Here is a 20,189-nt window from a genome sequence, read left to right on the forward strand (position 1 = left end):
GATAATACTAGTTATTGTAAACTTTACAAACCACCCAGTAGTATGTAAGTCAAATTATAAAATACAAGTAAATAACAATTGCAGAACAGAATGTCAGTGTAATGAACACACACTTCGTTTTGACAAAGCGCACTGCTTAGGTAAATGATCTGAGTAGTTGTTCATCACTGAGCAATTTGTTAATATGTGTTTCGAGCCAAATAAATGACAGGGAGCGAGAGAGTGACGTCAGAACACGTCATACTGTAACCTCCCGGGAGCGGACGGAGGGGGTCAGTCGTTGGGATGCGCATGCGCAGACAGAGTGTGCGAGCGGCGGGCCGTGACCTTTCGGGGGAAAAAACTCACGGACGGTGACAGCGAAACGGATAACAGTCTTCAGTACCTGCTGAACTGTGAAGCTGTGGATTCTGGGACTGTTGGAAAAGGTAAAACATTTTCATTGAAACCTTATTACTGTTTTGTTTTTGTTACTCGTCATTGTAGCTTGCTGTTAATGTTGTGCTAACAGTAGCGATTAGCTAGATACGTTAGCCGTTGACGTCAGCGCAATTTAGTATCCAACTGTTTTCCTAACAAAACCACTGTTATAATTAAGTGAAGCTGCTCCCAGCTAATTTGAACCTTTGGCTTCTAAAATATGTGGTTCAATTGCGTGCTGCGTACATAACCTAATGTCAGCTAGACCGAAATTAAAATTTAATATATTGTTAAAGTCACTAAAATGGCGCCTGAAGCCTGTTGTGGCGTGAGCTCTGTGTCTGCTCTAGAAACTCTGAAATTCTGTAGATCTGAGCCGTACATTAAATACTCACATGAACCTCTACTTTGAATTCTGTATGAGCTGTATAAAATACAGCTATGCATAAGTGTTTTGAATGAATAATTAGATTAGATAACTCTTTATTGTCTAATCAAATTATATAGAAATGAATAGAAATGTGACATGAGAAGGTGTGTCTTTGACTGTTCCTGCATAACTTAGTTTCGGACTAGTTGACAAGTTATGCTCCGGTCATTTGATGTTTCCAAGATAGATGTTCTTTTGTAATATAGTTAATTTTTTTGTATATTTCATTTATCCACCATCATACATCATACATACAAGCTAAGAAGAGGTCGTTATACTAACAAGAGGTATCAACGCCGGGCCAAAGTTCAGCACATGGTTAAAGTTTGTAATCCAGCCAGGGTGTAAATATCACTCAGCAGCCAGAGCTGAAGCAGGTAGCATCAACACATAAATCTACTCTACCCGGCTTAAATCACAAGAGCACCTCTGACCAAAAAGCTGTAGATTTTTCTTGTTTGCACAAATTAATCCAGATTCACATTAATTGTGTTCACAGCTCCAACAAAATGAGGAAGAGGAGGGGGAGAAACACAATTAGGTTGAATTACAATTGGATGGAAGGCGAGGACAAGGAGAAGGAAGCTTAGGATGAGGAGGAAGAGAAGCAGCAGGAGCATCTTTAGGGATCCCTATGATGTCATTGAGGTTTGTTTCATTAATATGGTCCTCTCACAAAGAACGATGACTTGTTTTAGTTCACGTACTTCCTGTATTAAATAGTGATGTGCAAAATGTTGTGAAAAACCATGGAGCAGGTACGTATAGTGCATCTGCAGGTAAATGAACATCAAATCTCTAAGACAGACTGAAATCTGTATATTTGTCACCCTTATGATAAAACCCATGTCAGCCATTGGTTTATGGACTTTGTATTTTGAAGCCTCAACATTTGCTTTATTGCTGTTGCTATGTTGGGACCATATTAGGATGAGGGATCAGAATCTGGAGTCATGCACACTATTGTTTTATTTAGTGTGTATCCATAAGATTCGTACAGCAGATCCAAGTTGTGCCTTGAAAACCGGAAAGTCGTCTGCATAGAGGAGAACTGTAATAGCAGGCTTGTACAAAGTGAGGCTTTGTGCACTCGTTTTACTTCTGTCACCCTGTTTTGATGCAGATTTCACTTGAAATCAGGCAAGAACTGGACTTATTTTTTATAATGTGTTCTTGTGAATTGATTGTGTATCGCATATGTTTGATTTGACTTTCTGCAAGACAACAGTCGTCCGCTGGCCAAAAAAGTTTTCCAAATACCTCCACTTGATCTAGCCTGCATTTAGAAAAGAATAGCAAAAAAAATCTGCACCTCCTGCTTCAGATGCAATTTGTGTTTCTGTGTTCAGAGGCAGCGGCGAGAGGGGAGACCTCGGCTCATCCAGCTGGAGAGCCTGACCAGGAGGAGTCTAACATTAACTCAGCTCTTCCAGGGCACCCTGCAGACTCGGCTGTTGGCATCGACGAGGGATGACGTGAACGCCAAACTGGAGTCCATCACTGCACAACTGCACGTATGCGAGTCAGACCTTCTGAGGAGGGTTTCACTTTTCTCTCTTCTTTATAATTGACTCTTTTCTCTATCTCTTTCCGCTCCTTGTCTCAGAGTGGGAGGGATTTGAAGCACAAAGGGAGGAACTTGTCGTTTGGTTGGCTGATATGGATGTCCGCCTGAGTGAGGTTGACCAGCTGACAGGAAACACCAGTGAAAAACTGAAACAACTGCAGGTGTGGGCTTGTTTTGATATGACATATACAGGGAGTGCAGAATTATTAGGCAAGTTGTATTTTTTAGGAATAATTTTATTATTGAACAACAACCATGTTCTCAATGAACCCAAAAAACTCATTAATATCAAAGCTGAATGTTTTTGGAAGTAGTTTTTAGTTTGTTTTTAGTTTTAGCTATTCTAGGGGGATATCTGTGTGTGCAGGTGACTATTACTGTGCATAATTATTAGGCAACTTAACAAAAAACAAATATATACCCATTTCAATTATTTATTTTTACCAGTGAAACCAATATAACATCTCCACATTCACAAATATACATTTCTGACATTCAAAAACAAAACAAAAACAAATCAGCGACCAATATAGCCACCTTTCTTTGCAAGGACACTCAAAAGCCTGCCATCCATGGATTCTGTCAGTGTTTTGATCTGTTCACCATCAACATTGCATGCAGCAGCAACCACAGCCTCCCAGACACTGTTCAGAGAGGTGTACTGTTTTCCCTCCTTATAAATCTCACATTTGATGATGGACCACAGGTTCTCAATGAGGTTCAGATCAGGTGAACAAGGAGGCCATGTCATTAGTTTTTCTTCTTTTATACCCTTTCTTGCCAGCCACGCTGTGGAGTACTTAGACGCGTGTGATGGAGCATTGTCCTGCATGAAAATCATGTTTTTCTTGAAGGATGCAGACTTCTTCCTGTACCACTGCTTGAAGAAGGTGTCTTCCAGAAACTGGCAGTAGGACTGAGGGTTGAGCTTGACTCCATCCTCAACCCGAAAAGGCCCCACAAGCTCATCTTTGATGATACCAGCCCAAACCTGTACTCCACCTCCACCTTGCTGGCGTCTGAGCTGGAGCTCTCTGCCCTTTACCAATCCAGCCACGGGCCCATCCATCTGGCCCATCAAGACTCACTCTCATTTCATCAGTCCATAAAACCATAGAAAAATCAGTCTTGAGATATTTCTTGGCCCAGTCTTGACGTTTCAGCTTGTGTGTCTTGTTCAGTGGTGGTCGTCTTTCAGCCTTTCTTACCTTGGCCATGTCTCTGAGTATTGCACACCTTGTGCTTTTGGGCACTCCAGTGATGTTGCAGCTCTGAAATATGGCCAAACTGGTGGCAAGTGGCATCTTGGCAGCTGCACGCTTGACTTTTCTCAGTTCATGGGCAGTTATTTTGCGCCTTGGTTTTTCCACACGCTTCTTGCGACCCTGTTGACTATTTTGAATGAAACGCTTGATTGTTCGATGATCACGCTTCAGAAACTTTGCAATTTTGAGACTGCTGCATCCCTCTGCAAGATATCTCACTATTTTTGACTTTTCTGAGCCTGTCAAGTCCTTATTTTGACCCATTTTGCCAAAGGAAAGGAAGTTGCCTAATAATTATGCACACCTGATATAGGGTGTTGATGTCATTAGACCACACCCCTTCTCATTACAGAGATGCACATCACCTAAAATGCTTAATTGGTAGTAGGCTTTCGAGCCTATACAGCTTGGAGTAAGACAACATGCATGAAGAGGATGATGTGGACAAAATACTCATTTGCCTAATAATTCTGCACTCCCTGTATGTGTTTTCACAATGTACGGTATGTAGTATGTGTACTATAGAAAAAAACAAGGGTAACTACAGCTATTTATGCTTATGTATGTACTTTGCGTTTGTCGTTGGTGTTCTGCATTTTGGTGAACAGGCACGAGGCTGGTTGTTTTGTTATTTTATATGAATTTCCTGTGGTTTGTGCAACTTTCTCATGCTAAACAAGAACATCTGCCAGCAGTTTATTTACACTTTATTTGCACCACGCCAAGGGTGTGTTTCAGAAAGACTGTGAAAGCAGGTTTGTGGTGCTCCATTTAAACTCCTCATTCATTTAGTGACTGGCAAATCTCATATCAGAGCATACTAACTTGTTAAAATGAATGTCTTTACAAACACTGAAGAAGCTTTTACAATCAGTCTGCCATCAGTAGACACTGTGGCTTTATTATCAGCTCAGAACAAAATGTATACATCTTTCTCATGTTGTGACTTTGTGGTCTGTAAAGCAGCTGTCAGCATTTTGTGAAATATTTGTTGTAGAAATCACTATTTAGGTAAAAGTAACCTGTGTGAGTGTTCAAACATGTGAAACTCTGGTAAATCATTAGTCAGTTATTATATTGCAGTGACTCATATTGATGTTGGAGATAATGTAAATATATGAGTGAAGATGAGTGTGCTAAAATCATTAAGATTCTAAAACTGGAATAAATTGAGCTTAAAGCGACCGTCAACAAATTTATCAGTGGAGCAGACCTCAGGGCATCCTGTGATTGGTTTTGCTTGGTGGTAAAATGTAGAAATCTTGTACACCTTTTGCACACAGTGGCAACTTTCTCATACTCACATGTCTGAGATACCAGCAAACTCTTGTTGCACTATTCAGTTACCAGTGCAATAAGAGTTTTTTGGGGAAGGAAATGTTGACTTTTATTTAGATTTACTTCAAACTCTGTAGTTTCTCATGAACATTATCTAATCTCACTTAGTGTGTGTGTGTGTGTGTGTGTGTGTGTGTGTGTGTGTGTGCATAGTTTCATTGTTGAAGTGAGAATGCTGGGGCTTGCTTTTTGTGTTTTTGGTATCTGTTTTTATATGTGACATGACTTCAACTCAAGAAATAAAGCATTAAAAAATATATTAAGACATATTTATTAATGTCAAAATGCTCTAGATCAGGGGCGTCAAACTCATTTGACATCATGGGCCACATATAGCCCAGAGAAACTACATGATCATTTTGTGAAATTACAGAAAACGTTCTGGTAGTTCATCTTCCAGACTGTTTTGTAGTTATGAAATTGTAAATTATAACAAACACATTTTGGACTGGCTGTAAAGAAAACAGTCCTTTCTACAGCAGACAGTGAAAAAACAGGAACTTTTCTGTGATTTCATTGTTTATCCATTGAATGGCAGTTGGAGATTCATATTTTCCAAACCCGTCGGATGGGCCAGATTGAAGTATTTGCTTTGTGTTTGACACTACTGTTCTAGATGGTGTGTTTAGTATTAAGAAGATCGTCCCAGCAGAGGGAGGGAAGGTGCTGGATGGTGTTTTATGCAAATCATTCCAATATTCCAGCCTCGAGTTCAGTATCCAGCATCTTCTTGGCACTTAAGAAAGTCCGTGGCACCAATCAACACCGAGCTCAAATCCGAATAAGAGAGACAACAGATGGAGACGTATTTGCATTCCCGAGCAGTTGGAGTGAACAACACAACAGATGCTTTGCTTTTATTTTTTCCTGTGTTCGCTCGGACATTTGGAGGTATGGTAGGCAGAGAAGGACAAAGAGCCAAGGCCAAATATCTTGGCTCTGCAGGGACAACAGCTGGGAGGAACAGACCAGGAAGTCGTTTCACTTCATTAAAGACTCAGCATGAGAGCAGCAGAGCTTTCCTAGCTCACCCCGTTCTCATGATCACTCTACTCCTCCTCCCGCCTACTGGCCAATACACACTTGTGCATATGCCTTTCCCCACCACTGATGGTTATAAGTCCAATTAAACATGGCACCTATTCCTAAACCTTTCCCATCAGTGCAATAAACTATCCCCCAAGTCTGTTTCTATTTCTAACGTGGTCATTGAGCTTCTAAGCTCCTCACAGCTGATCCTCTTACAAGTGTGAAAGTGCTCTCTCCCTCTCCTCCATAGCGGAGCTGCTGTTTCACAGGTACAACAACCAAGGCTGGACTGGGACAAAAAATCGGCCCGGGCATTTTGACTAGAGACCGGCCCACCAGGATAAAGATTGAAAATGTGACGTCATTCAGGGGTAAAACCGCAAAGGATTCTGGGAACTTGTGGCAAGAGGTACTAGCGCACGCAGGCTTTCAATTGAACTCAGTTACACAGGATAAAAAGAAACACAAAAAATGGCAAGAAGCTGTTGTATTATTAACTGCAACAGCCGGTCGCATGACAGCCATGGGAAGCCGATCGTTTTTTTTTTAATCGGATTACGTCGTTGAAGAGAAATGTTTTAAGCCATGTTTCCGAAGTAAGAGCCGACGGATGGTCTGGATATAGGGGAGACCGGGGATAGTTGTAACATTTTTGACATTTCTGTCTGTAAATTGGAGCTCTTTTAAGGTAGTGGATTCAAAATGTAATGCAAAGTATTTACATGTCTCGGCTATTAAATAGTGCAGCTATTTTCTCTGCAGCACAATTACCCATTGCATGGTATGGCCTCAAACACAAATAGTGAAATGTTACAACTGACCCCATAGTGTGGGTTAGTTGTAACATAGTACCCTTATTTCAATAAGGGTACTAACAAAACATTAACATGTAATCTTTGTTTATTCAACACATGAATGCACTTAGAGCCATTTATGTAGCTATATGTGTGTGTGTGACAGAATGCAGAAATCTAGCTTTTGAACATATTCCAACCCCCCCAAAAAGACAAATTATGGAATTTTCTGCAACTGAATATTTCATTAATTTTGGTTGGTCTTCCTTGAGTTTGGCCTCATTGGTTCAGTGGGCATTATAACCTACAACTCTTGCACCAATTTTGAACATAACAATGAAGCTGAAAAAATGTAGTTGTTCACCAGCATCGCAATTCCATTACTTTTTATCATGGCTTACCTTGGTGTGGTTTGCAAAGTGCTTCAGAAAGATGAGGAAATCTGTTTCTTGCACCCATCCTGATTTATTTCCACTACCAGTACTTCCTACTGGTCCATCTCTGACACAGTGGTGTGCATAGTGTATGTGTGGGAACACAAACAGTGGAGGAATTGTGTTGCCAATGGCATTAACCGCATATACAAAAGTGACCAGTGAACCCCTCTCTGCTGATGCCGTTGCCCCAACTTGTTTAATATAAGTTAAAGTAATAGTGTGGTAAGTTGTAACATCTGCATTATTGTTACAACTGACCCAGACTCCTATAGCCATGAACTAGCTAACATTACAGCCAACGGCTAAAACATTAACACTAAAGACCTACACAGAATATATCCCCATAGACATACAAATAACATAATTTAAGTTTGATGACTTTAACTGCAAAGCAGATAATGCTATTATAAATTGAAATAAAGTAGAAAAACTTACTTTTTGGCATACAAATTACTTTTTTTGGTGTTAAATTGTCTGTTTTTGACAAAATGTGCTGATTTTTCACATGTGATAGCAGAACTGAATTGGGCATGCACAGGATGAGTCACATCATTTGAAACTTAGCCCTGATTGGAGAAATTGGAAGTGTTACAACTGACCCACGTTACAACTATCCCAGGTCTCCCCTACCAAATATAACGTCTCAGAACACTCCAGCTCACATGTTAGTCTGCTCCAAGCATTCCCACAAAGGTCAGAGTTTTTTAGTCGTTAATACGTCATTTTTCTTAACATAATTGGTGATATAGGTTACAAGCAAGTCTGGCGCTGAACAGAAATTGTCGCGCTATGCTCCTTTATTTATTGTGCATAAATAGTAAATTGTCCTGACACAATATTGCGTTTCGCTTCTGTTATTATGGTACATTGACAAAAACATATACTTTTATTCACAGGATAAAACAGTTGTTTTGTATCACTAATTGTCCAGTGCGATTACAGCATACAATATTATTGTCACTGCTACATTTCTGTAAAGAACCAGAAATTATTTCCACTACTAATTAATTACCGCTGAGCTCAAAGGTTATATTAATAAACGGTTAACGAATGTGTATTTATGAAGACGATTTGTGAGACTGGTAAACTTACCTATGTTCGTACGATGGTCTTTCGTTCTACACGGTGCATTTCAAGGTCCTGCACCCATCCGTCGGTAAACTGTACCTGGGCTTGTTGCAGTGACCTGAAGTTACTAAACTTCATGAGTGTGTGCACTCACTCCAAGAACCGTGTAATTATAAATATGAGCGTGGTGAAAGTTGGGCAGCACGCTAACGTCTTTTGTCCCTCTGTGTGCTCGTAAGGGTCTGACACTTTCACACCTTTGATTTTTTCCTCGTATCTTTTCTTTGACTTTTCATCAAGTCTGTCTTTGTACGGACCAGCATTGTTCTCCTTTTGTTTTGTACATTCCTTTTTTGTGCGGCAAAGAAAAAACAAGAAGGTATTGGAACCGGAGAATGAACGTTTTGCGGTGCTGCAAATGCTTGCATTTGATGCGGTACTTGGATTGTTTTGCCACGAGTTCACGGCATGCAATGCGCGAAAATCACGTGATTGCTAAACAAGGGGGCGGGTGCATTCGGCCTCCTCGGCTGTAATTGGTCCAGCCCAGAGTCGATCATGACCAATTGGCCAATCCAACACCTTTCATTATATATACCCTTCCTAAAAAAAAAAAAAATTTAAAAAAATCCATCGGCCCATAAAAACAAAAAATCGCCAGTGGCCCACCGGGCAAATGCCCGGTATGCCCGATGGCCAGTCCAGCTATGACAACAACCGATCTGCTGGGATGACGAAGTGTTTGTGGGAGTAATCTGAGAGTTTATTACCTCTTTATTTATCTTTTTCCATTTTGCCTCATTTGACTAGTTTCCTGCATGTCACCTTGCACCACCACACACTCATCACCAAGCATGTTTTTTAGCAGGCACAAATCCACATCTTTTGGCATCATTGGCGTCAATGAGTAATAAACAGTTACTTCATGATTTGCTCGTTCAGTAAGTGACGACTCCCTCCCCCTACAAAAGAACACACCTGTTAGAATCTGCTTAATCCTAGCCAGCGGCCCTGCTCTCTCTGTGCTTTCTGGGGCCTGGTCTAATCCACACAAGGGCTCCGGGCCAAGGCCAGGGCAGATTAGACCCCCACCATCAATTTATCCATCCATGAACACACACCTCTGAGTCTGGCCCCTATAGCAAGTGTTTGAATTGGCCTCTTAATCCTTGGACTCAGTGGAGCCTTCCACCCGAGCACACAGCCACCTTCCCCCTCTGCCCAGACTTAATATTTATGCATCTTTTCCATACCCACTCACAAATCTGGCCCAGCCCAGCACTCACCACTCTGACCCCACCCAACCACTACCCCACTCTGCCCCCACCTCCTTTCCCACTCTGCCGCCACCTCCTTTCCCTCCCCTGGTGGGACTGAAAGCCCATTGATTTGTTGATTTCTCCCCTTTTGTCTGCAGTCGGCCGAGTGTTAACGGGACATCCAGAGTCCAGAGCGCAGTGACAGGACTTTTGGCATGGGAGATTAAGGTCCTAATCTGGGCATCTGTCAATGTCCAGTACTGCTTTTTCTTTGCCGTTTGGAGAGGGGCCTTTTCTTGAGTTATTTTCAGTGTTAATTAGCTGTTCAAGCTGAAGACCCCCTGAGAAAAAAGAAAACTCCCCGATTCAAATAGAGCATAGAGGCAGTTTACAAATAAAGCCACATGTCTGAAAGCAGTTGGGCAATAAATGAAGTTGATTGATTTCTAATGCTGGTGGTGCACTGTGTTAACAAATACATCTGTAATCCTGTGTGGGCAGTTCATTGTACTTATACCACGATGTAGTACAAACACACATCTGTGTGTATAGCTAAGGTTGTCTAAACTGTGGCAGTGTAGTTTGCAAATCAGTCCTTAGGTTATGTCCTTTATAAGTGATGGAAGAATTGTGTAACAAGGAAATTACCACCAAATTATGTGATATTACATTAAAATTATCTAATGTATGGTAAAAAAAACCCAAAACAAAAGAAAAACATTAGAAAACTATATGCCACCTACACCTATATGCCTGCTCATAGGGGGTCATCTGATTGTTGGGGTTTTGTCTGTTTTTTCTGTATCATTGTTGGGTCTTTACCTCACATTATAAAGCACCTTGAGACATCTGTTGTTGTGATGTGCAGTTTAAATAAATTTCCGATTTACATAAATATAACTGCATTGAATTGAACTGACTATATCAGGGGTCTGAACCCAGGCCTCGAGGGCCGGTGTCCCTGCAGGTTTTAGATGTGTCCTTGATCCATCACAGCTGATTTAAATGGATAAATTAACTTCTCAACATGTCTTGAAGTTCCCCAGAGGCCTGGTAATGAACTAATCATGTGATTCAGGTGTGCTGACCCAATGTGAGATCTAAAACCTGCAGGGACACCGGCCCTCGTGGACTAGGATTGGGGACCCCTGGACTATATCATACAACTGTCAGGTTATAGCATTAGCAAATAGTGACCCAGGACTTAATGAGTCTATGTCTCCATCTAGTGTTGTGATATCAGATTTTCAAGTCAGTAGAGTTGAATTTGATTCGAAAGTTGAGAGATTATTTTACACAACTCATTCTTTGTGTTAGTGTTTAAGGTTTTTACATGAGCAAAAAACTGGAGGAGAATGTAAACCCAAAGCGTTTGACAGTTTCACAAGCTCAAACTGAAAGAAGGACATGGCTGAATTTTGCATGGTTTTAGAATGTAGTAGAGTTTAACTGCAACAAAAAATATTGATGACATTTAGTAAAAATGAAATTTTAGGCTTTTGGAAGATCAGATATATTTCTGTGCTAGTTCTCGTGCATTTCATGCATTTATAAACTAAAGTTATGGAGAATTATTTGAACTACTTGTTTAGGCTATGAACCCTGACAGATGAGATTGAGTGAGAGAAGCTTACATCCTCATCTATTGGTAGATCAAGAGGTCGCTAAAGTATGTCTATTAAAAACAGGATTGCATTAATGCATAAAAAAACACACATTACATTCCAAATAGTATGGCATTTATTGATCTGGGAATAAAAGAATTATGTTTTTAAGATGATCTCACAGTAAAAATACAATTTTCACATCAGTAGCAAAGAAGCAGAAAATTATTATTTTCAATTAGAAGTGAGTATAATACTTTTGTGATTGCTGTGCAGCAACAGTACTGTCTTTCATCAGCAACAAGGAATGATATATTTAATTGTAGATGATAAAGCACTGTGTCTTTACGTATGATGAAACTTCAAAAGCATCTGCAACAACATCATTTTTTTTTTTTTAGTAAAGTAAAAAAAAAAAAATAACAGTACATGTCACATGTATAATCATGAATAAAATATTACTGTTAAAATGTATAAGGTGTATTAACAGAATTGCACTTCAAGTTGAGCATTAGTGGCTGATTACCACAGCTGAGAATCCTGTTTGGATAAACTTAACCCGAGACGATCTTGTCACATGGCAACAGTGGGTTGACACCGATTTTCTTGGCGCATTCATTCTGCAGGAAAAATACAAAATGCTAATGAAGTTAGCATCATGCTTAAAGAGGTTTTAAATAAAGTCAGATTGTATTTAGGTAAAAATACTCTCATTTACTTTCTAGTTAAAAACATAAACTTGTGTTAATGCCAAGCTAAAACAGGACCTCTAAATCTTCCTGTAGTCTGTGTAGGTTCTCAGTCATCCAGGTTATGGTAGTCTTCAAGCATGTGAGTTGAACTGGATTTGAAAATATTTCACCTTTCATCTGAAAGGCTTCTTGAGTTCTAACAGCTGATGGGGAGTTCCCAGTATTTAACCTCTACGTTGGTTAGAAATGTTCTCATTTTGGACATGGAAGATAGACTGGTTGAGAGGAGTAAAAGAGGCTAGATTTCTATATCTACCTTGAATCAATGAATACAGTAGCCTATGACAATAGCTATCAGTTACCTGCAACACAGGCTTGAAATCCCTTCCCAGGCATTTCATCCCTCACTCACACTTTGGCTGTGTGACCTTGATGGCCCAGGGAGGGGCAGTTTCTCACAAATAAGTCACAGCTTTACTCATATGTGATGCCAGGTCATCAACTAATTTGAAGGTTGGCGGTGGATCCTTGGCTGCTCCGTTCAGCATACCTAAAATACCTTGGGCAACATACTGAACGCCATGTTACCCTGATGCATTCATCTGAATACGAATGTTAGATAGAAAGCACTTGGGTGTGGGAAAAAGTGCTTGTATAAATGAGTCTGAATGAGGGAATAAGGCATGTTGTATAAATTGCTTTGACTGGGTAGAAAAATGCTATATAAGAACCAGTCCATTTACCAATACCATTTAACATAGCTCATGCAACACTAGAGGTTAAATATCTGGGACTCTATCAGCTTTTCTCTAGAGCAAAATGTGTGAGTGTAACTGAAAACAGAGCAGGAGCTATTTAATTAACACTTTTTTTTTCCTGGCTCCACCAAAGAAGCACTCTCACTCAAATCAAATGGAGTATTTCCAGTAAAAGCAACAGGTCTGAAGAAAAGCATTTCATGTTGGGAGCTCTATGTGAAAAAGGACAACCTTTAGCCACTGCAGTTTAGACTAGCATGAGAACATCCCCACTTCTTAGCTTTTACCATGTATTTGACGACGTTGATGTGGTAAGGGATCCCACCCATATCCTCACATTTCTTCATGTTCATCCTCTCTGGATCTCCGGCAGCCAAAACAGGAGTGTCTAGGTCAGCCTGAAGCAGATAAGCCACAAAAAAGGAACAAAGAAAAAAAAGAAAGTATAGAGCAAGAAATTCACTTTTAATCTGCAAATGTTTGTCCCTACTTGATTTCATAAAACAAAGAAACTGTAACTACTGGATATCAACTGCATTTTTGATTAATCTTTTTTAGCATTTAATATTCCATCACTGGGAGCAACTCACAGGATTCAGGTTTCTATGGATGGACAGCAGATCTGACATCCTGTCACTGAACCCGGGAGCAAAGTTCTCTGGATTGATTGCCACAAAACACTGACCCTGAAAATACGAAACAGGTGACACTGTGAGCTCATCAAACATGAACATCAAACAGAGCCTTGACGTCAGATGACCTATATCAGAGTCACTAGCTGGGCCTCTGTTTTAGATAACAGCAGTCAAACACTTCAGACTTGTGTCATGCTGATTTCTCTTCTGCTGGTACATGATGGCTGATTACTTTATGAACTTTGCCCCAGATCTAATAATCAGCACCACATTATCTGCAGTGTATTATCTATTCTAGCTACTCAAAAACTGTATTTTATCATTGCTGTGGGAGCAAGGGGGGGTGTTTGAATTATTCTTAATAAAAAGGTGATACAACAGTTTCAACTTGTTTCTCAGTCTGTTTCATTTCACAGATAAAACAACAACATGACTTTTAGAACACTTTGTTATCAGTTTTGTCACAAGTTACATCAGGGACATGTTAAAATAGAACCAGTGTGTCCTGCATTAAATTGCATTAAAGTATCAAACATAAATGTAATCAAACCATATCTAACAGCTAAGGTGAACAAAACAAATGTGCCCCTCCTCCAATAACCGGGACGACGAAGCGCAAACACAGAGTTGTTTCACAACTAGGCAAAACAAGATGTACCAGGTTTGCAACACGGTCTGTTACTTTCCAAGTGCGGATGTATTTGCTGTACTGGGCACCAGCCAAGATGCCACAGAACACCTCCACCATCATTCCCAGACCATAGCCTTTGTACCCTCCTGAAGATAAAAACACAGAAAAACATATGCATGGAATAAATGTATTATACTGATCCTAGCCATCAATGGCATGTAATTCCACCAGTTCTGATAACTGGTTTCCAATTAATCTCCTATATGAGTTTCTCAGATCTGTGTATCTTGGTATAGATGAAGCACAAATCAGCCAGTTAGGATTGTGGTTCAATTATATAGACTTAAAAAAGCAAGCAAACAAACACATATTTCACACATGAAGAATGAAAACATTCTTGACAAGATCTGTTGCTTCTGACCTGTGGCTTCACTGCCACCAACAGGCACCAGTCCTCCTCCAGTCAGCACTCTCTTGGGGTCTGTTGTAATTTTTCCCAGAGGGTCACAGCCCCAGCCCTCAGGAATGGGGTCTCCACGCCGCTCATGAAGCTCCACCTATGCACATTTATATACAGTACAAGAGAAGAATGTTTCCACATTAAAAATGTTGTTGTTTCAGTGGTCAATCACTGCTCGCTTGCATTTAATTTGTTAGCAGCTTACATGTGCAATAAACAAATATGCAGCAGTAGAGATGTTGATCTTACCTTTCCAATGGCTACTGCTGAAGTGGCCATGTCTAAAACAAAGCTGTCTCCATCTTTAGCAGGAGCCGCAACACTGATGGGGTTGGTGCCCAAAGTACACTGCAGAGTTCACAGAGTTTGAATAATGAAGATTTTATGATCAAATTCATAAATATCTTAATTAAAATGTCGTATATTGCATTAACTATGGATTCTTTTCTAAAATAGTTAATACATATACCTCTTTAGCACGTGTGGGAACCACCAGTGGTGATGTGTTGGTAAATGACATCCCCTGTGGAGTTTAGATTTTTTCTTAGAAAGTTAAACAAAAAGCAAAAGCAACTGATCATGCTATGATCTAAAGAAGCAGCTGAGAAACAAAGTCATTGACATCTATCATCCTGGAAGGAAATACAAAGCTATACTAAAACATACTAAATCTGGGCCTATAATTGAAAAATGTATTCTTTCTGGGGGGAAAAATCAACTGAAAAGGGGGAAAAAAGATCAACAGACAAACATTTCACTCACAATCATGTTTTCTTTCAGCGCCTGCATTGCATAGTATCCAGCAATGCCATAATGGTTGGAGTCTAAAAAGAAAAAGGTCACATATAAATTTAATAGCTGAACAGCAGTGGTAATGCACTGTCATTGTTTTAGTCGTCAGATTTGAGAACTATCTCTCCACTATAAATAAGTGTTGAAATATAATAATTATATTTAAAAACTCAAGATTTTATTGATGAGATCAGAGCACTTGTTCCCCTTAAATGAAAGTTTCTTAAACCTCTAAGAGCTAAATCATCATGGGCCCCAATCCTAATCAAACCCTGTGCAATCTAATTATGTAGGTTTCTTTGTTGTTTTTAATTGTTATCTTAAGTTTTGGCAGTCAGGCAACAAGGAAAGCAATAATTCTAATTTACACTCTTAAAAACTACTTAAAGATTTATTTCTCCAAAATAGAAGTTAAGGGTAGGGTTATTATTACCAATAGTGACTTATGACTTCAGAGGGTTAATAAAGTCTAACTGAGTCTTATATACCTCACTGAGTGTTAAACAAACCAAACAGTCAACTAGTTGCTGAACAGGAATCATGCACTTATAAAGGCAAGATTTTGTATAATCAAATACTTTAGTAAATATCTATGTAAAATGAACAGGTTTTTAAACAGGGCAACAAATGACAGACATATATTGCTTGTTTAGTATAAGACCAGTTATGTCTAACATAGTGCACTATATTTTGGTTCTTACTGGAAGTAAAATGCAAACAGTTCAATAATAAATGATCTGGAAACCTGTTTAACTGTGTCGCCACTATAACATTTCCTTGAAATGGGACTCACTGTGTGCCACCACCCAGCCAATGCCAACGTCGTTGGCCTTTTTTATGGCCAGATTCATACAAAAGTTTCCCACCACCGGGCCTAAGAGATTCTTCCCATCCACCAGTGCTGTCGCTTCACTCTCCTTTTCTACCACTGGCTCACCATCCTTGGCACAGATGCCAGTTTGAATGTCCTTCACATACATGTCTGTTAAAAATATAGTGAGTACACATAAACGACACACAGACTTAAATTTAAAATTACTGCTGATGTCTCCAGCATCAGTGAGGAAAGATGCTTAGTTTTTGTGCAAATAAGACACAATGATATGTACAGTGAGGATCAAACAATGAAGCAACAATGATGAAAACACAGTTTTGAAGGAGGCTGACCCATCCTGTTGAGTCCATGGCTGTAGTGGCCCCTGTGGTCTCCTTCCACCAACACTTCAGCTAGACTGCGAGCATGATGCTGCTTGGTACCCACTGCTGTCATGCACCTCTCAATGAAGCCTTTGACCTCCACCTCGCTGATCAAACATCTGCATGGGGAACGTGATATTTAATAAGAAACATTTGAAAAAGTAGAGTAAAGATGATGATGTGATCATACTGCTTGTTTAGATATTGCATGTACTAAAAACACATTACACATATTACTTTTTTATCAGTCATATCAAATTCAACGGTCGACAGTCCAGTTATTTACTCTAACATGAACTGCTGATTTTCCTTAAATTGCAGTTTATCTTACCTAAAAATTTGAATTATATCATATAATTATATGAAATGTATTGCTTTTATTTTGTAAGGTTAAATAACCATCACCATCTTGGCTTCTTGACCTGAGTATATTTGGATGAAAGGGGTGGCTAGCTAATTTTATTAGAATGGTGCAGTGGTACTTCATTTATATAAGTGTATTAAATGCTGTGTCACTTTTGTGCAGTGAAAGACAGACATTTAGAAAGCCACAAAAAGTTCACACACCACACTCTGCAAATCTTATCAATACTTAACCATAAAAACATTTATTTATTATTTATTTTCACAAGGCTTGGGTGTATCATATTTTCTTTACCTGGTTTGTCCATGCACTACATCCAGTGGCTCATCACCACACTGGAGCATCTGAAAGTGGTTGGGCTTGCCCTGCTGCCTGTGTAATTACAACTAAATGCCAAATAGGACAAAATAAAACACACCTAACATCTATTATTGTATGTATTTTTTACTACAGGTTCATTCATTTTCATTTTATTAGCACCAGAAGTTGTTTATTTGGAAAGCATAGCTAGCATACCTTCTTTGTTCTTTCACTTTTGACACGTGGATATGAATGTGTAACACACATGACTAGGCTGTCAGCCTGTCTAGTTGTATTACAATTGTCTCCTTGATGAGCTTAATTAAATGTTTCTGTGTAACACATCTGCATCTGTGTGAGCTGAGCTGATTACATCATACATATTTTGTGTTCACCTTTGAGCCCTGCGTAAATAATTGTTTTGGCTCACTGCATCTAATTAAAAATCAGTGCACATGACCATGGCAGTCAGTTAAACTACCACAGGAGTTTTCTGCCTGATGGTCTAGCTCTCATTCAAAGACTGGAATCAAGAACAGGACATAAATAAAGTAAACTGCAAAGCTCCCCCATACTCTACACAACAGTTCCACCATGGGGATTTGTTTCCTGCCCTGTGCTAATTCAAATTTCCATTTTTGAAGTGATTGCAAAACCTGTAACCACACTGATGATATACTTGTGGTAGGACTGCCTTCAAGAGAACACCTGAGGAGTATATTGTGAACTTCAACATGGCCTGGCTTTCTTACATTAACTGGCTTGACAAAACCTAAAAGCCCAGTCAGTCATGATGTGTATCATGATTAGTGGTTATCAGTTGGTTATCAAACCTTTCTTTCCTTCCTGTAATAAAACAAGTTTGAACAACTAATGATACGTTCTGAGTGTTTAATGGTGAAAATGTAATGCTTTTCATCCTGTCGTCATTCTCATCCTCCTTTTTGCTTCTTTCAGAATCAATAAAAATAGACATAGAAATAATTTACCCTGAGACTATTTGTGATAAAAAACAAAACAAAAAAACATTTCCTTTTCGTTTGTAAAATTAATTTCCAGCAAGATATTTTCACATTCCAAGAATTACCCAAAAGAAAAAAAACAATAAAAGTAAGACAAGTTAATGAAAGTTTAACATAATTGTGTATAATGTCATTATTGTTATTTAATGCATTATTATTACTTTGATGTAAGGAGCAATTTACCATTCTTTATTTTTGGCCAGATTTTGGGCATTGCACTCAAAACTAGAGGTGCATGGACAATTCAAATATTGATAGCATTGATACCAATGCTGGTATTGGTATTGCTTAGGTTCTAGCACAATAGTATCAATACTGCGTTTCCAGGTTGCCAGCCAGTTAAATAATTATGATATTATCATTATTATCATTATTATCATTAGTAGTAGTAGTAGTATTGGAAATGAAAAATGCCTTTCAGCTTTTCAGTTTCAAAAAACATGAAATGTTGAAAGGTGTGTTTTGTTGTATTAACTAATTATTGTGGAAAGTAAAACTCACAGTAATTTAGGGGTCATTAAAATGTGTTCAGAATTCGCACATTATTTATGATTCATCAAATGAAGTCGTAGCACACTGCTCTTCCCTACATTAGCTTTATAGGTTAAAAGTATCGGTATTACCAGTAATGGACAAATGCTAATGATTTGGTGGCTCGACACCAAAAAATGTAGGATGGCACAGCACCGCTGTAAGCTGACGTTTACGGTTTTTTCTCTAAAATCTAGCAATTACGAAATGTAGTGAGATGGTAGAATATTAATAAAGATGGAGACGATAGAAATACTAAAACACGGTAGAGGTAAACGTCTTTACACATAATAAATAATAAGCTACTGCATCACAAAAGCACTTTTTGTCGCAAGTCTTGCGATTATGTTAATCACAATGAAAAAACTCTTGGATGAGTTGCTAACTCGTCTTGGCGCACAGGTTTTTAATTCATTGACTGAATCTACAGGTGTCCTTTGACCACACTTCTAACCACGCTCCTACCTGTTCATGCTGACTTTGCTGTCCTTTCACTATGATGGTCTGTCGATCCTGGATCAGATGTGTTGGGGGTAAATCCGATGACCTGGCAACTTTCCTCTTCAAGTGCCTCAATGTTAGGAAACGCCCCGTGTGTCAAAACTATCTGTCAGGTGTCTCTGCCCGGGGAGAAGCTTTGTGATTTGGCAAGGTCGTGAACCTGCTGCTTTCGGTATTTCCATTATATCGTGTCAATTTAACCCAGAAAGCACATTCTGATCACAAGTACAAGTCAATGAGTTTGGCAAATAAGTGTCATTGGCAATAAAATGTATTTTTCAAGAGAGATCTGGCCAAAGAGGGCAGCAGAGTGGAATCACTTTTTGGCACACCTGGCGCTTTCCGTTTTCCTGCTGTTTTAATCGCGCTCTACTTTCTGATTTCTGTCTCAAAGACCACCTCGTAAACGTCGCACCTTGCGTCCCTAATACAGAGCTTATACAGACATGTAGGTATACACATAATTTTTCTGCTTAAAAACACAATTGCTGGTAATACACAGGTTAAGAATGGACAAGAAAAGCCCTTAAGAGCTGCATGATTATACCTCAGCAACTCCTTTTACATTTGCGGGAAGACTGAGAAATTTCTCTCTGATGCATTTTTCATAATCTTAATCGAGAGCGGAGGATCACAACTTTGACTACACTGCACCCACCCGGTACCGCTGAAAACTGCTGTCCTGCACCAGCAACTCCCCAATCACGGTCTTAAAGAAAAATGTAATCTTTATACAACTTATTTAAATAATAAAACAACATATATTGCTATTTAACAGGAAATATTGCGGGTCAGTTCGTTATTTTTCGCAATGCTTTCATACACAGGGTGCTTTTCAAGAGCAAAAGTGCAAAAAAAAAAAATCATTACCTTTTAAATAAATGCATCTTAATGCTGATGGTACATGCAGGAAAAAAAGCATGGAATGAAAATGTTTACTTAAAACCCGTGAATAAAGCTTTATTTATAGTCATGTCCTTTTTATTCAGCCACAGTTTCTTAGAAAAATGTGATCCGCTTTAGGCCAAGGTGTGATCAGGTCCAGGAAGAGCCCTTATTGAGTGCCAGATATTGCAAAATATTGTCTTTACTTCG

The 20,189-nt window shown here is 39.2% G+C and overlaps 1 protein-coding gene and 1 long non-coding RNA gene across 6 annotated transcripts; one reads left to right on the plus strand and one right to left on the minus strand.

Moving 5' to 3' along the window:
• Positions 1 to 267: 267 nt before the first annotated feature.
• LOC146704939 (uncharacterized) lies at positions 268 to 6,214 on the plus strand. 4 transcript variants are annotated; one of them, XR_014921241.1, is made up of 3 exons: positions 268 to 428; positions 1,350 to 1,498; positions 2,200 to 5,609. It is a non-coding gene; the product is annotated as an uncharacterized LOC146704939 (long non-coding RNA). The 4 variants fall into 4 exon arrangements; XR_014921242.1 differs by lacking the exon at positions 268 to 428 and adding an exon at positions 5,637 to 6,214 and having other exon boundaries at positions 443 to 1,498; positions 2,200 to 2,578; XR_014921240.1 differs by lacking the exon at positions 268 to 428 and having other exon boundaries at positions 447 to 1,498; positions 2,200 to 2,364; positions 2,457 to 5,610.
• Positions 6,215 to 11,329: 5,115 nt separating this feature from the next.
• LOC146704940 (uncharacterized) lies at positions 11,330 to 19,247 on the minus strand. Of its 2 annotated transcripts, none has more exons than XM_085462426.1 (11): positions 19,059 to 19,247; positions 16,347 to 16,495; positions 15,973 to 16,161; positions 15,150 to 15,211; positions 14,857 to 14,910; positions 14,637 to 14,735; positions 14,349 to 14,484; positions 13,955 to 14,073; positions 13,252 to 13,347; positions 12,949 to 13,059; positions 11,330 to 11,852 (listed from the first exon to the last, which is right to left on the minus strand). In XM_085462426.1, the coding sequence occupies exons 1-11, from the start codon at positions 19,064 to 19,066 to the stop codon at positions 11,766 to 11,768; spliced, it is 1,110 nt and encodes a 369-aa protein (XP_085318552.1). In that variant the 5' UTR covers positions 19,067 to 19,247; the 3' UTR covers positions 11,330 to 11,765. The 2 variants fall into 2 exon arrangements, with proteins under 2 accessions (XP_085318552.1, XP_085318553.1); XM_085462427.1 differs by having other exon boundaries at positions 11,330 to 11,831; positions 19,059 to 19,233.
• Positions 19,248 to 20,189: the final 942 nt, after the last annotated feature.

Source organism: Copadichromis virginalis, linkage group LG7 (assembly GCF_057382275.1).
Source record: "Copadichromis virginalis isolate Kocher_CV1m ecotype Utaka linkage group LG7, C_Virginalis_male_GT1.1, whole genome shotgun sequence".
NCBI lineage: Eukaryota > Metazoa > Chordata > Actinopteri > Cichliformes > Cichlidae > Copadichromis > Copadichromis virginalis.